This window comes from Haliaeetus albicilla, chromosome 12 (genome assembly GCF_947461875.1).
Source record: "Haliaeetus albicilla chromosome 12, bHalAlb1.1, whole genome shotgun sequence".
NCBI classification, from domain to species: domain Eukaryota; kingdom Metazoa; phylum Chordata; class Aves; order Accipitriformes; family Accipitridae; genus Haliaeetus; species Haliaeetus albicilla.
The window spans coordinates 10,175,127-10,191,403 of record NC_091494.1 but is presented as its reverse complement, the minus strand read 5'-3'; the positions used below and the strand labels follow the sequence as shown (position 1 = coordinate 10,191,403).

Genomic DNA, 16,277 nt, shown 5'->3' with positions numbered 1-16,277 from the left:
AAACAGAAGAGTTAGCATAGCTTATAAACAGACAGAGGAGATAGCTAGAACAGCTCTCATTGTTATGCTCAAATATCAGGCTAACCTATAGCTATGCTTTGTAGCCATTTGTTTTGGACTATTTCCAGACTGACTGGATGAAGCTTAGAAGAGGCAAAACTATCTCTAAATATTGCATGTCTAATACAGTGCATATTCTTCTGCAACAGAAAGATAATGTATAACTAGTTATTTTTTCCGATGAGTTGCACGCCAGGTTTTAAAGCAATTAGGAGTCTCTAATCTAGAGGTCAGAACAAGCCCAGAGTTTTGACTCAGGTCTCCCCATTTACTGCAAGTATTATGAATAGCTTCTTTCCCATTTGCACACACATCAGCGTAAATGATGATTTTTTGATAAAAAACATAAAGTAAGGACTGGATCAGCAGCTACTAGCAGGACTCAGATCCCTGCCATAATCCATCTAAATTTATTTTCCTTATTACCCAAAGCAACCTCACAGCAACTTGAAACAAAGGACCACAACAGATATTATAAAATTAATCATATAAAGTGTGAATGTTGCAAAAGTCCTTTCAGCCCCTACAGAATCTAAAATGATGAGTCAAATTCAAAATTCCTTTCTGTCTCTTCACCACATTTTTCATGATGAAATACTGCACTTGATAGCCTCACAACCTTAGCTCATGCTGAGGCAGACCCACCTCAGTGCTCTTATTCACACAAGCTTGGCCTGCAAAAGTCAAAAGGCCCTGGAAAGCATCATATGTCTTAGTTACAAATTTTGGTTTGAAAACATGCTGACTGCACATTTCAGCCATAATCTACTCCTGCACATTTTAAAGTGTTCCCATTTTATAAAAGAAAACAAATTCTCCCGGTCCAGAAATGGCCACACACAGACAGACACACAGACATTGGGCCTTTCAGCTGTTGCAGGGCCACAGCATATGCCAATGTCTTAAGCTTTTTAATAAATTCTACATTTAAACCATTCTTGGCATTCAAAAAAGGCAAATGACATTTTCAAGTTTTATCACAATTGTGATAGATTCGAAGCCCACAAATGACTGCATCCAAGTTTCTTATTCGTATGCTTTGTGGATGGAAATATGAAGTTAACTCATTGCTCTGGCATTTAATGGAAAGTGCTTGTACTTCACACTTGGGAATCACGCTGCATGGACAGGATGCTGACTCATATCTGCTGAGGTGGGGTGGAGCAGGAGAGCAGCCCAAACATTTTTCTTTGCTGTTCACTAAGATCTCTGGAAGTTTCAGGGTAATGAAACAAAAATTTATTTCCAAATTCATTCCGGATGGGCAGATTTTATCAGTGCATTTCTATCAATGGGCAACTGAAAATTAGATAGTGTGGCTCAATTTTTTTTTTTTTAAAACAAGAAAAATCCTTGCAGATGGAAATGTATTTGATGCAGGGCTGGAGGCGTAACCTTAAAAAAAAGCCCTCTGATTAATAACAACTTTTCTTCTAGAAGAGGCAATCTGTTGCATTGGTAAGATCACAGTGTTATGGCTCAATCAGGGAAAAAAAAAAAAAAAAAAAGGAAATTAACATAACCAAAATGCTTGGTTACAGTTTTTCATTTTTTGGTTTAGGACACTGTACTTGAATTTCCATGGGCCAAAACAACAGCACCAGCATTGTTCTGAACAAAATGTATGATATGGACAGTCACTTAACTTTCTAGGATGAGATGAGAATAGAGCTGACATGCTTTCATTTTGCAATAGCTGGCATACAGTAAATGAACTGAACGAATGTAAGTCTGTTCTCTTAAATTTCATTTTCAAAAGACAGGACAGACAGAATACCAGCAACTATTTCTGTCCTAACAGCACCTAGGTACTAGAGAAATCATCATCAATCTACGTGAATAAATGAAATGGGACTGCAGCTGGCCTTAAATTGTTATTCGGACATGTATGTGACTAGCCCTTGTGAGACCTCAACACCATTATGCATCTGGCACCAACACAGTGCTAGGACTATTTGACTAAGCTCATGATCTGCAGAGTCTTATTTCCCTTGGCGTCAAAGGGTAAAATTTAGATAAAATAAGACCATAATTTCAGCTCTGCTATTTTGTTTAGCAAGAATTCACCAAACCCAAACCATGTTGCAATGAGATATTTCTCTACTGATACTGTTAATATGCTGAATATGTGACTGATGTAGTTTGGTGGATTTCAGGCACTATCAACTCTCACCAGCATGCCAGCAGATTTCCTCTAAACTTTTACTTCATAACATTAAAAACTCTGTTAAAAGTTATGGGCCTGTTGGCTGTACTATATAAACAGTGAATTCAATCTTACAGAGACCCCTGTTATGTTTTACACCTCATTGTTTTTTTACCGATTTCTGGATATAATGAATTTATTAAAGATGTATGTTCTAAGCATTTTCCTACAACAAACCTGTGTTTGAATTCTGCCAGTCATGGAATAAAAAAGTATACCATGAGACCTCAATAAAAGGCTGTAAGTAATTAACTACTCACAACCTAATCTGACAATAAAATTATTTCATTAAGTATGTGAGACACACAAAGTCACAATGCTAGGGAATAACTCTGAAAAAGAAAAGACACTTCAGCAATCTTCTTTCCTACAAAGAATTAAAAGGAAACCTAACATATGCTCTGTTAGTACTCTTCTAGTTAGTTTGTTCTATTTAGGCTCATATACTTGAGCTAATCTCAGGGCACAATGGAGCATTATACAGAAATTAAACAGCCTCTTGTCCTATACAGCAAAAAGCCAACATTTACAAAGGACATGCTAAGACACCAGATGAACTCGCTACAGAAAAACCAAATAGCATAAAAATGGAACTGGCATAGCAATGACATTTATTACAAAAGGAACAAGCCAGAATTGTAACAAGTTATTTGCATTATGCAAACTCTAGGTTGAACTATTGCTAACTACAAACTAGCTTTATATCATCTAGAGCCATTTTTGCATGTCTCCCTTTCCAGGCTGTTGGATACATATAAAAACCCCTGCATTTAATTAAACTCCACTCAAAGCCCAGCAAAGGGGTGGGCAATGTATTTGTGCAGTATAGTTTTTGCAGATAGATCTAAGCCCCAATAAACACATCATGGTATTTCCCACAGATCCCACAATAGATAGATGGGTGAGGAATTAACCTGAAGAGTGTGAACAAATGCTGGAATATTTAGGTATTATATAGAGCAGAACAGTTAGACACCCTACCCCAGACCTTTGCCCTAAAACAAATACACAGCTGTTGTTTAGCCAGTAAAATAAGTTTTACGCATTTTACACACAATCACCAAAATGGAGATTCATGACTCCGATTCAGGAGTTTGCACTACTGGGAAACAGCTGGAGAATTAATTAGATGGTAACTGTTCAAAACTGGCCCACCCAGACTGCAAATACCATACTTGCCATTGTTTATGTGAAAATACAGAAGGTACACCCAAATGGTTTTTCCCAGAGATAAGTCTCTACGAGATATAATTACCAGAGTAGTGCTATAAAGGATACAATCTGAAAGACTACTTTGATAATTGTGAAACACAGGCCCATTACAGCATGTAAAGACTGAGATTTTCAAAACAAAGAAAAGGTATGGGTTTCACATACCAGGAGTCCTTTATCCTGTATAGAGTAAAGCCCCCCAAATGCTCAGTTGTTATGTCCATTGTTTTTTGAAACTGATCACCTCAACCACAAAAAGAGCTTGTGTATGTATTTATATCTGTTATATAACTCTCACTCTTTCACTGTCTTAAAAACAAGAACAAGTCATATTACTCTTTACAATTCTATAACAACTTACATTGCTAATTTCTACCTTCTGCATAAAATGCAAACTAATTGCTAGAGAATCAGTGATACCTCCTAGGGAAAAGGTAGCTGCTGTGGGTATGCACTGTTAGTTCATTATGAGTGTTGTATTTTTAGCTCAAAAACTAGGAAGATATTTCCCAGAAATATTTTAAAATGTTTTCTTGCAGAATAATTTCTTTGTGCAGCTGTTTACATCACTGTAGAAAACCAATTCTTGTCTGGATAATTCAGAATTTTCATTTGAAAAAACCCCACATATATTTTAGAGACTTCACATTTTAGCAAATTTTCTGAACTAGCAGATGCAAATATCCTGTAACCAAGCATTCGAAGTGCAAGGAAACAGTACATGGAAGAAAGGTCCTAACACACTTGTACTTTATTTCCCCCAGGAGTACTTCCTTTGAGAGAGTCTTTATGGTGGAAGATTCAGTATTAAAACCATAAAGAGATTCTCCCCTTTAAAGCCACCTTCCCCAAAAAGCTCCTGAATAACAAGCTAATAAGCAGAGATAAGCTCAATCCTACAAACATGCAGGCCCATGAATAAGTTTCCCTCAAAGGATTGGGAATCATCTAGCAAAACCTTTCCATGCATCTTGAAACCAAACTCAGCAAACTGCTTATCTTTGCTGGAAGAAAGTGAAAAAGCGACATGAGCTTGACTATCCTGACTGGAAAAGCTTTTGTACTGCCTAGGATATTGCAACTTCCTTTTGCATTAATTAACAGCTTGAGTGCTAAAATGTGTAAATTTATACCTATCCTGAAAGTCTGACGGTATTTTTGACATGTTTTAGATTTCGCCTATAATCAGAGCTGTAAAAAAATTATTAAGTCTAGACAAAACTCTACATACTCACAAAGCATCTTCTGCCAAACACAATGACATTTACTCCTCTCTTGCAAGAGGATTTTTTTTAAATAAAAACAAATCACAAAATTATTCAAAATCAGAACTGAACCTACTTTACTGAGCAGACAAGGGATTTCTCCAGTTAAACTAAGAAATCTTGCGAAAGGAAGCCTCATGCTTCTTAGGGAGGGGCAATATTTTACATTTCATAGCAAGTCAAACATGTGCTTTGTTGGCACCAATAGAAGACTCTGTATTTCTCTCTAATGAGAAACTGTTTGGCTTTTAAATTTCTCCCTCTCCTGACACGTAGGCAAAAGACTTGGCAGTTCCAGCTACACCCAGCTGTTGCTTCCCCGGCCTGGAGGAAGTCTGGAGAGCGTGGCACACCCTTTCTTTGTCACAGAGCAGGACAAGGACAGCGGATCACTGCCCTGGGGAGTACCACCAAGGTATTACTCCAGAGTTGTAGTTCATACTCCCAGTACTCCTGATTGTTTCAGTATACCAGGCTTTTCCATGCAGCTGCATCTCTCCCCTGCTCCATCACGGTCTCCTACCAGTCTGTGGAAGTGGTGGATCCTAGCACTGATATAAGGAGATGGAAGCCTGCCTGAGAGCCTGGCTCAGAGAAGCAGAGGACTCTCACATTGCCCTGCCCCTGAAATACTGCAACATCATTTCAGAAACTAGATCCTGTTGTTTCTAGGACTTTCTTTGACCCCAAATTAATACAAGATACGTGAGCATTTAGTTCGAAACCCAGGAGAAAAATGTTCAAACCATCCCTATTCAGCTGTCTGGAGAGCTGAAAGGAAGAAGAAACGTCCAATCCAATAATCCAGTAGAAATCCATGATTCAGAGCTTGGTCCCAAATCACTGCCACAGAAGTTGACACTTCATTCTCAGTGGCAGAAAAGTAGTAGAATTTGAAGTACTCATGATTCAAGAGAAAAATGTGGACATTTTCAATGATAACCTCAACAACTCTAGACTACAAACTTCAAAAGCATATTCAAAGCATGCATTTACAGAGTTCAAAGTTTAACTCGGTCAAGATTTAATCAATGAGGTCTGAGAAATCCAATACCTCCTAAAATAGTGTCCCGGTTTCAGCTGGGATAGAGTTGATTGTCTTCCTAGTAGCTGGTACAGTGCTATGTTTCTGAGCTAGGTATGAGAAGAATGTTGATAACACTGATGTTTTCAGTTATTGCTAAGTAATGTTTAGCCTAAAGTCAAGGATTTTTCAGCTTCTGATGCCCAGCCAGCGAGAAGGCTGGAGGGGCACAAGAAGGTGGCACGGGACACAGCCAGGGCACCTGACCCAAACTGGCCAAGGGGGTACTCCATACCGTGTGACGTCCCATCTAGTATAGGAACTGGGGGGAGTGGGGGTGGGGGAAATCGCTGCTCGGGGACTAGCTGGGTGTCGATTGGCAGGTGGTGAGCAATTGCATTGTGCATCATTTGTATATTCCAATCCTTTTATTATTACTACTGTCATTTTATTAGTGTTATTATTAGTTTCTTCTTTTCTGTTTTATTAAACCATTCTTATCTCAACCCGTGAGTTTTACTTCTTTTCCTGATTTTCTCCCCCATCCCACTGGGTTGGGGAAGGAACTGAGTGAGCGGCTGCGTGATGCTTAGTCGCTGGCTGGGGTTAAACCACAACAAATAGGTATCCTAGAGTAAGCATATTAAAATGTTGGTCATGAGACACAGTACCTTTTTTGTTTTGGTTTGTTTTTTTGCACACCAGCATTCTATCTTACAAGTAGAATCAAAGCCACAGCCCAAATTCCTCACCTTTGGTCTTGATGGCTGTTTCCAGGGCTGCAGCATCCCGGTCAGCATCAAAATTTGAGTAGGCCTTGACTGTGGCATATGCACTTGGTGGGAGAGAATGCTAAAAGAAAAAGAAGAAAAACAACCTCAAAGTTAAATCATGTAATCCTGTCCTCACTGCAATTAATAAAACACATGCCTCTTGGTTAACTGGTATTTTGCCAAATTTTTAAATACAAGAACTGCCATCGTGTATCTGCAAAAATGGAATTCTGCTAAGAGCCACCCAACTCTCTTCTCCTGATATGTGTTGTCCAGAAATCCACTCACAGCCATGCTTGTTACAACAAAGAATATATACAAATAGGTATTATATATTATCACAGCAAAAACCTAGCACATTCCAAGTTTACTCACTAAACCTCAATCTTCTAAAATCTGGAGTTTTCTGGCTAGATCTGAAGGAAATTGACTACTGAAAGCTAATTCAAAGAAACTTTATGTCTGAAGTATTTTAGAATCAAAGCCAATACTTTACTTTGGATTACAGGCTACAATTTAAAAAAAAAAAAAGTAGGAGGAGACGGAAGATTAACAATGAGTAAGTCAGAGCAAGTTTTGTGCCCTATCTCATGGACTTGAAAGGCAACACCAAAAAAATCTTTTTAAGCCTATGGTTCTAGAAAGCAGAAGTTACTCTCAATCTCCCTTTGAAACTCTATGCCTGCAGATACTTGGTTTAAGCAGCACGAGGCTAACAAAACCAAATGACATTTCAAATTACCTCTGCTAAGAATAAGAGGACTTGCAGGTTAAGTTCACTTAATAAACACTTGCAACATTTTAGAAGTTGCCAGATTTTATCAGCTGTTTATTATTGTCCTCTCCTGAGGATTATAGCTTCTAACAGGAGGTCACCAGAAGAGAGATTCAACTCTTCTCAGCTGCTTCAGTGTAAGCTAACAGTTTAGCTCATATCGCCTCCCATGGGCAGGTTAAACTAAACCACAGATTTTCATATAAACAGCTGAGAAATATTCACAAATCCCACTCTGTTGAGTTCAATTTAGAGACCTAAACCTCTGGCAGAAAGGTGGAGTGACTAACACCTGAAATTGCCAGAGCTGTTTCCTAAGTGAATGAACCACTAAGCTTTCTTGGTAACGATCCCTGGAAACCTTTGTTTCAGTCCCTAACTCCAACAGAAAGCTGGGTTTGTAAACAAGACTAAGCTATCTTAATATCCCTGGAGGATATTTTTACATACAAATTGTTAAAAGGAGGACAAATTTCAACGAAAAAATTCCATGGTCTTTGACTACATTTCACTTTATTCTATAGAGGTCACACTGTCCTGAGCAGATTCCTCTGGCAGTAATCACCGTGCCTTCTTGAGACAGTCTGTGTTATGCTGTGGAGATGGAAAGTCAAATAAGCACCGATAAACTGAACCATTCTTTCTTTTGTCTCTTACCATCAGCTCAACCTAGCAAAGTGGCCCCAGTTTGGCCCACAGCCACACCACAAAACACAGCCTTTCCTGTTAGCAGATCAAATCGCTAACAGAAACAGTAAATGGAGATGGGCAATGCAGCCTCAGAGAAATCCGTGTGCCTGAAGGATTCTTAAACTGAAGCCCCATTAGTATACACAATCAAGTGGCACTTCTATCTAATTAACCAGCACTGCTGGATAATCTGAAGCAAGTTGCCTGGTGAGCTTAGCAGAGTTGGGTACCTCTCCTTCCACCCAGCTCTAAGTATTTTCCGAGTCATTTGGACAGAGTATTTTACTGTAAGATGATATCATACACTGAGAAAACTCATAGCATATTTGCAATGTGGGAGCCATCTTTTCCTCTGTCCTTCCACCCAATGCATGCAACAACTTGGATTCAAATCCCCTGACACCGGTCAAAAGACCCAAGAAGTGCCATGTACATATGTATATCCAGGAAAGACAGAAACCTTCTGCTGGCTATTCTACCAATAAATGGACCATCTTCAAATTCAGCATCCACAAAGACTATGCTTTACTCTCTCAGGCAACTGTCTTGAGTACTTCAGTGGAGTAGACACAGGTCTTGTCAGGGTGATTATTCTGCCTATGAAAAACAGCCATTTAAATTCCAGACTATATGGTCTCAAATTACTCTGGTACGCTACTGTACCACAGTACTGGTACTGTACGTTTTCAGACAAGAGAGTTTTTCCAACTGACTTTCCATTTAGTTCAATACAAAATTTTCCATGATGTGGCAGTAAAAGTCCAGCTAGTGTGTAACTGCACAAGCAATCTGGGCCAGACTAAAGCACAGAAAGCTGGTTTTTTTTCTCCCTACATATGTAGCATGCTTCAGAGGTTCTCCAACTGGTTTACATCCGCCGAGTTTGACGAATTCAACCCTACTGGGAAGAGCAGAAGCACATATCACTAATAGAAAAGCTGAAGTGGTGTAATTTCTTCTAAAAAACCAAGACCCTTTCAACATATCTACATCTCAGTATTCCCTGTCCTCAAAGAAATAATCAGTCACATTTGAAAAACTGCCTATAAAGTGCTGACTAAAATATAGGCTTCCAGTTCTCAGTGCAAACATGGAGCACAAGATGAAGCATAACAGCAAGATCTTTGTTACAGAATGTTTCCGTACTCTCTTGTGGATAGATGCAGAAACTGCAAGCATAGATTGACTTCAGTTCAACTCCCTCCTTTCCGTAAAGGAAGGAGAAGATAATACCTGGCTGAAGCAAGCAGGCCAGTTTCTTTGTCTTGAAACAAATCAACCGCTATACCACTGACGCAGAACGCACAAATTCCTTATTGCACAAGACAGGACTTGGGTTCAGCTGTGACCATTCTATACCCTCGAGGTTAAAAAACTTTTTTTTGAGAAAAATGGGTGGTTGAATTACTGTGTTTAATATCCGTTAACTTGCTGAATCATTGCTTAGGGAAACTGGGCAAATCCTTTATGCAAACTACTCAATAATTCTGGCTTCCAACTTAGGATCTACAGAATAAACTAGCTGCCTGATATTTCTTACACTCTGTGGCAGGATTTCTGATGAAAATGCTGGCATGGAACAGTATTCAAATTTGACTTTTGCAACTGCTCACAAGCATCATGGAAGAAACATTTCTGCCCTTGAGAACAGATTGCTCAATTATTATTCCAAAAGTAATTCTCCATTGAAACAAACACAGCCAAGAAATCTGAAGAGTTGACTGCTCTTGCAGTACAAAATCAGCTTTGCTACTTACCTACAGTGCACTAGCGAGTTCTTTGCAACAGGTCTTTCACAAAGATTTATTTTGCAACAAGTAACAAAAATAGGCAAAAAGTTTGCTTGTACAAGCTCAGATCTGGAGTCACCGGCTACAAAATTTAAGAGTATAGCATATTGCAAGTATAAGCAACATGATGAAATAATGCATGGATGCGATTCACTTCCTCTTCAGTGACAATCACAGAACCTCAAATTTGTGGCATGATATCCTGACACTACACTGGTAACCCTACCATCTAATGTTGCAACGTAAGAAATCAAACAAAGCCAGTGTGGCTTTCCGGCATTTGAATAAAACTATCAAGCAAGTGCAGATGGGGGGGGGGGGGGGGGGGAATTCTTTACGCTTTTCAAAACAGAAAATGAGAAAATACTTTTGAGAAAATAAGTTTTTTCAAGAGGTAATCTGGTTTTGGTGACAACCATTACAGGAATAAGATCCCCAATATTTTAATTTCCATTAAGTAACGTAATGTTCTCTACTTTTAATTGAAAAGAAAAAAAAAGAAAAATAAAAAGAAAAGAAAACTTGGAAGGTATCAGCAAAACCAAACACATTTCCATCTTCTCTTATCATCCTTAACTCACTTGTTCCTTTGGAAGAAAGAGGGACTGCAGTTGCGAACTAGCCATTCAGTTTGTCTTGTGGTCTCTTTCATATGGCCCAGCACAGGAATACTGCTCATGCTGTCGGCCAGTTAGAAGAACTATCATTAAATCTAGTCACCTCATATAATTGTCCTATGGTTTACAGCTGCTTTGTAGCTGAAAACTGATCACTACTGACTAGGTTTTTAGTCAAGGTAAGTTGAAGAGATGTGTGGAATCTTGTAAACTGTACAGCTCAGTCCAATTGTTGGTAGAGAGTCCTGTAAAAGAAACGAGATGTGGCATTTAAGTAAAACAAACCTTTCTTGTCTAGATAATAATACTTACATCTCCTTCAAGGCTGAGCTTGCTTAAAATTTCATGGACAGTAGACATCTTGAAAGAATGCTGGAGGAAGAGAAAAAAAAAATAAAACAAGTAGACTTAAATGTATTTACCATTACATCAGCATATTATATGGTCCTGAAACACTGCAGCACTGCAAGTGACATAGTCCAATGAGTCTGCTAATCCCAAGAAAAAAAGCAGATTTAAGAGTTTCCAAGCCACACCACCATTAATAATGCAACAGCAAGAAGCCTTCATTCTATTGTACAATAAAAATTTATCTTTACTCCTTAAAAAAAGTTTAGTCTGCATTTTAAATACTTAAACTTAGGAACTGGAGAATCACTACCTTAGAAATAGAATCAACTAACCCTACAACTCGGTACCAAGAAGTCTGTGCAGAAACATTATAGCCTGGTCCAGCTCAAAGCCCAAAAGCAGCAACAAGTAGTAGCATTTAAATCAGATGCTCAATTCCTCAAGTACTCATGGAATACATTGAAAGTATTTATATTCATGCAGGCATTTTATAAAATCACAATGCTACTCAATCTTTAATCTTGGACACAGGCCACAAATGCCTCTAATATCATAAGGTTTGTAGTGGCTCCCCAGTAATAAGAATCACAGGACAAGCTACAAACACCAGTTAGTAACATGATTGTCAGATACTAAGTAACAAGGACTCTCATAAAATGATAGCTCCAAAGTAAGAGCTATCGAGGCAAGATAATCAATATCATTGCTCCATTGCCAGAACCTGCATAACATCTTCTTAACACATATGAAGAAAAACAGGGGAAAATCCAACCCTGAGATAGATTATACACATTGCAGAAATGAACACTGATGTTACATGGTTATATTACAATGCCCTGCCTTTTTTCAACTCTGGTGTTCTGGTCAGGGAAGTTTGCCAGAGCTATATTACTGTTTTACTGGAAGGGTCTCTCAACTAAGGAGGAAATTTTTTCCAAAGGTTATAAGCCAGAGGCAATGCTCAAGAGGCTTGATGCGTTCCCAAAACTCTGCTCTCCAATTCCTCTACTGAAAGGACAGACGCTGCCACTCACACTAACTTCTAGTCATCCAGGTTGGTACCTGCACCAAACGTTATTTTGCCTCTTGAAATTAAAGCTTGTTTCTCAGGAACTCTACAATCAAGCTGTAGAGAGCATTATCAATCAGGGAAAAGAGTTGGCTTGATGAGAGGTAGGAGAGAAAGGACAGCAACACCTCAAGACCAGTGACATTCCACTAATTGATAACTGAGCCTGGAACGAAAATTGCACTATTTTCAGCCTCACTGGGTGCCACTCCCTTCACTTTCACACTGTCACCAGTTCCCCCAATCCAGCTCCCAGACACCAAGCCCTCTGAGCCAACTCCCAGCTATTGCGCAGCCAGTCCTGGGTATGTCCTTTCAACTGGTATTCAGATTCTTTTTTTACTTCCCATCAGTCACTCTTCTGATGGTAGTGGGGCTTTCTCAGGCAAGCAGTACTAGCCACCCAGGCAAATTTCCCAGAAAAAGCAAACTCCGCTCCACGCAATGATCAGTCTCAAACCAAGAGCTCAGAGAACCAGCAAGAAGTTTGAAATAGTTTCTTAATAACGGAGATCTGGTTAAAACTCTAGAACAAGTGTTTATTTTTTGTTTTAGCTCCTGTAAACCTTGTGTATGTCAAAAGGAAAGCAGAGAAATCCTTACTTTCAGCAGATATAGCAAGTGTTACGAGAATAAAATGCAGAAACACAATTACATGGCTTTTGTAGCATAACTGCTGTAATCACACCTTTCCTCACTCAGAATACAGCAAGAAAACCTTTTGTCTTCTGAAGCAACCTAGGTGTAAGTAACAAAAGCAACTTTACTTCAAGGAAAAATTAGAGATCCCAGGGGAGGAAAAATAAGACAGAGAATGAAAATCGTGGTCATGCATCAGCTTATTTGAGAATAAATCTTTTACAGAGCAAAAATCCAGCCCAGCCCTTTAAAGATAGGCTGCAGAAGTTGTAATAAGCTGCTACCAGCTCTTGGCACTATTAACTATGCTGGTTAGAGTGGGATGATATATTACTGAGTTATGAAATTCTTAATATTTACTCTTAATAAAATGAAGTGCCTAACAATGAGACCTTTGTACTCTGACAGTATTACAACGAAAACCAAAGATGAGCAACAGAAGTCCTTTCGTCTTGCTTGTCACGAAGAAAAAATAGCAGTGAAAGCTGAAGCAAAGCAATTGCAGTATAATTTTTCACAAAACAATCACTGAACAGCTTTTTGCAAGGCTCCTGTTTCTAAATCAATTAAAAACCACATTGAATAAGGCTTGTTGGAACAAAAAACTTGAACAGAGTCCAGGAACAGAACTAACACACCCTCACGTAGAGCTGGAACTGGGAGGTTCATATCGTCAGCACACAACAGTGCTACAGCAACTGACCGCCCATCAGCAGCAAGCTGGCAAGAGAAAAAAAATGGGGAGTTTTTGCAAGAATCTTTGCAGAGAAAGATCTTTACTTGGAGAACAAACGCATCTCTTGTCACACCCTGCTTTGTAAGGCACTCATATTTGAGAACAGACTCTCACCGTTTCCTGATGGGTTGATTTTATCTGGTGTAGTTTTGATAAGTTCTGGGTGGGTTTGAACACGTAAGTGGAAAATACTTGCACTAACTTGTTATTCCTTACACTGGAAAAGACTCAGCTTCTACCTTCTAGCTGTAAACTAATGCTTCAATACCTTAAGGCAAGTTTCTACAAGTGGTTTTCCTCCTAAATCCACATTACGTAATCCTGAAATACGTTATTTTACTAAAAGAGATAGCATCTGTTTTGACCTCGACCCCCACCGTAATCACTGGTTTGCAAATCAGTTATATTGGGCCTAGTCCATATCCAGTACCTTAGCCCCATAACTGATGACAGAAGAGTGTGTGTTTAAAAGCAGCCCCATATCTCAATTCCCAGGGGCAGCTCATGTACATTACACCATGGAAAAAATTGTCAGGTATGCACAAACAACTACATTGCCCAATAAGCAGAGTTAGCGTTTTAAGAAGCACTTGTACTCTTGCAGACGGAGATTGAGCAAAGGGTGTTCCCAGCCATCTGAGCCAAGGAAACGGCATCCCCAGAATGAGAGAATGGAAACTCTTTCGCTCAGAGCACATTTGTGTCAGGTCTCCAAAAACTAGGGCAAGGCCTGGCAACAGAGGAGATGAGGGAAAGCGACAAAAATCTGCAATATCTACTGTAAATGAAATAAGAACTCAAAATCATTCATTTATATACGACAACCGCAAGTACAAACGAGGCAGGCTGTATCTCCCCGAACAACTCAGTAAGGTTTAGCAGATCCTTTAAAGCCACTACTTGGAGAAAAAATTAGCTTTAAAGAAAAGAATTTCAAAATCCATTAAACCATGCTACCACAAACTTACTGTAACTGTTCTCTTTCACAGACACTACTAATAACGCAGGAGATAATTGTTCCATTCCAGGAAGATACTACACGCTCACAAAATGAAGGACTTTTATTTCTTCAAATTCAGGTTATGCTCACTTCTGAGATTCACAGGAAAACGTTTTTTTTGTTTGTTTGCTTAAAATCAAGGCAAACCATTCCATACGTTAGCTAATAGAAACTATACTCACTAGGGCTGCTTATCACAACTAGCTCCACCAACAGAAGGCATGCACAGGGATGGATCACTCAAAGGCACAGAGATTCCAAAAGATTCTTTCACTCTTGACCTATATGTCGGGGTCTGCGCATCTCTGCGCAGTCAGGGCGTTTGAATATGAACATAAACCCAGCTAACCTTAAACAGAACTAAAGCTGCTATGTATAAGAACGCAACTCACTTCTGCATGACTTTTCCTCTGGCTAAAATACGCGACAACACTCCTATGCCCTACCTCCCCTCCTCACTCGAGGAGGAAGTGGTGTCGAAGCTGACTCACAATCCAAAAGGCAGCAGCAAGATCTCAGCAATTCCGTTCGCGGCGGGGGCAGGGTGGGGGACCCGTGCCCAAGCCTGGCTCTGCGAGCAAGGAACCGCACGGGGCTCCCCGGCACGCCGCGCCCGAGCGCTAAAGGCAAGCCTCGGGTAAGCACCGGCTGCCCGGAGCGCTCCCCGTACAACGGCTTCTCTTCTGCCCCTGCCAGCGGCCGCCTCTGCAGCGGCGCCAGCAGCCGCAGCCACGCCCTGGGGGTTCTAGAAGGGCAGGGGCCGCTGCCGCAGGCCGAGAGACCGGCGCGGCGGCTCGGGCGGGCTCGGGGCTCCGCCGCGCCCGCGGGAGTAACTCCAGCCTGGCTCCGGCCGAACGGACACCGCCTTCACCGGCCCGCGGGGCTGGCTGCCCGGCACCGCCCGCGCCTCTGCGAGGCTCCGGGCTGACAAGCGAGTTTACGGTCCCATCGGTAACCCAGCCGAGCCGTTGTGCACCTTAAGGAGGAGAAGAAGAGAGCATTTGGGGAAGTTTGACGAAGTTTGGGGCCGGTTCCTCTTGGCCGAGCGCTGCTGCCACACCCAGTATTGGTGCGGGGCCCGCCAAGCTCTCCGGGGGCAGCCTCGCCCTCGGAGGCCGCCGTTTCAACACGAAGCCGAGCACGGAGAAGTAACGGGCGGGTGACGCCGGAGGAAGAGAAGAAAAGCGCGGGGCGCAGGCGAGCGGCAGCCGCACCACGCCACCGCCCCGCTCCGCTCCGCGGCCGCGCAGCGCCCGCTCCGCTCCCGCCGGGGAACCGGCTACGGCGGCCTGACACCCGCCCGCACCCCCGGGCCCCACCCCGGCCCCGGGGGGGCTGCCGCCGCCCCCCCACTCCCCCCGCACCGTGCCGCGCTGGCGGGACCGGGGCGCCCGGCGAGGGCTCACCTGGCCGGGGCGGGCAGGGCGGCTCTAGCGACGGCTCTAGCGGCGGCTGGGGCCGGCGGCGGCCCGGGCGGGTTTTGTAAGGCCGGGCGGGCCCTCCCCGCCCCGGCGCCCCCCCGGCGCGGCGCTGACTCACCCGGCCGCGCCCGCCTCCCGCAGCAAGGGAGAGGGGCGAGGGTAGGGCAGAAGCAGCCTCTCCCTCCGCGTCCGTCTCCCGCGCGGCCCTGGCCCCGTCCCGGTCCCCGGGGGGGCGGGGGGGGGGCTTCTGAGGTTGCGCTGGAAGCGCCGGGAGCAGCACCCTGGGGTGCGGGGGTCGGCGCCCAGCCCTCGCCCCCCAGCCCCGCTCTCCGAGGGGCGCCGCGGAAGCCGCTTGGCGGCTGCCCACCCTTCCCTTCGGACGTGAGGGAAGCGGCGCTTGCCCCGGTGCCCCCTACCCCCAAGCCCCAGCCCTCTGCCCTGCGTTACAGGGACAGCAGGTCGTCGCTGCAGCCCGTACTTTGGAGCAGCGCAGCTGGGACGGTGCTCGGGCTCTCGGGCAGGGCACAGCACCTCCCTCCCAGGCACGCAGAGGACGGCCCAGGCCCCTCAGCCCCATGCCCCGCCAAACTGGGGCCTGGCTGCCACCGAGCCAGAACCGCGGCCTCCCGCTCCGGGCTCATACAATGGC

General features: G+C 42.7%; 1 protein-coding gene across 2 annotated transcripts in view; it reads right to left on the bottom strand.

Moving 5' to 3' along the window:
• ANXA2 (annexin A2) overlaps positions 1–16,277 on the bottom strand; it is a 31,088-nt gene that overhangs the window by 14,719 nt on the left and 92 nt on the right. Inside the window, exons 1-3 of one of the 2 annotated variants that reach the window (XM_069798007.1) lie at positions 15,614–15,712; positions 10,725–10,784; positions 6,520–6,619 (exon numbers count right to left, since the gene is read on the bottom strand). In XM_069798007.1, coding sequence (XP_069654108.1) covers positions 6,520–6,619; positions 10,725–10,772 — 148 coding nt within the window. In that variant the 5' untranslated portion in view covers positions 10,773–10,784; positions 15,614–15,712. Of the gene's footprint in view, positions 1–6,519; positions 6,620–10,724; positions 10,785–15,613; positions 15,713–16,277 lie in introns of those variants that run through there. The other variant, XM_069798008.1, reaches the window with a different exon arrangement.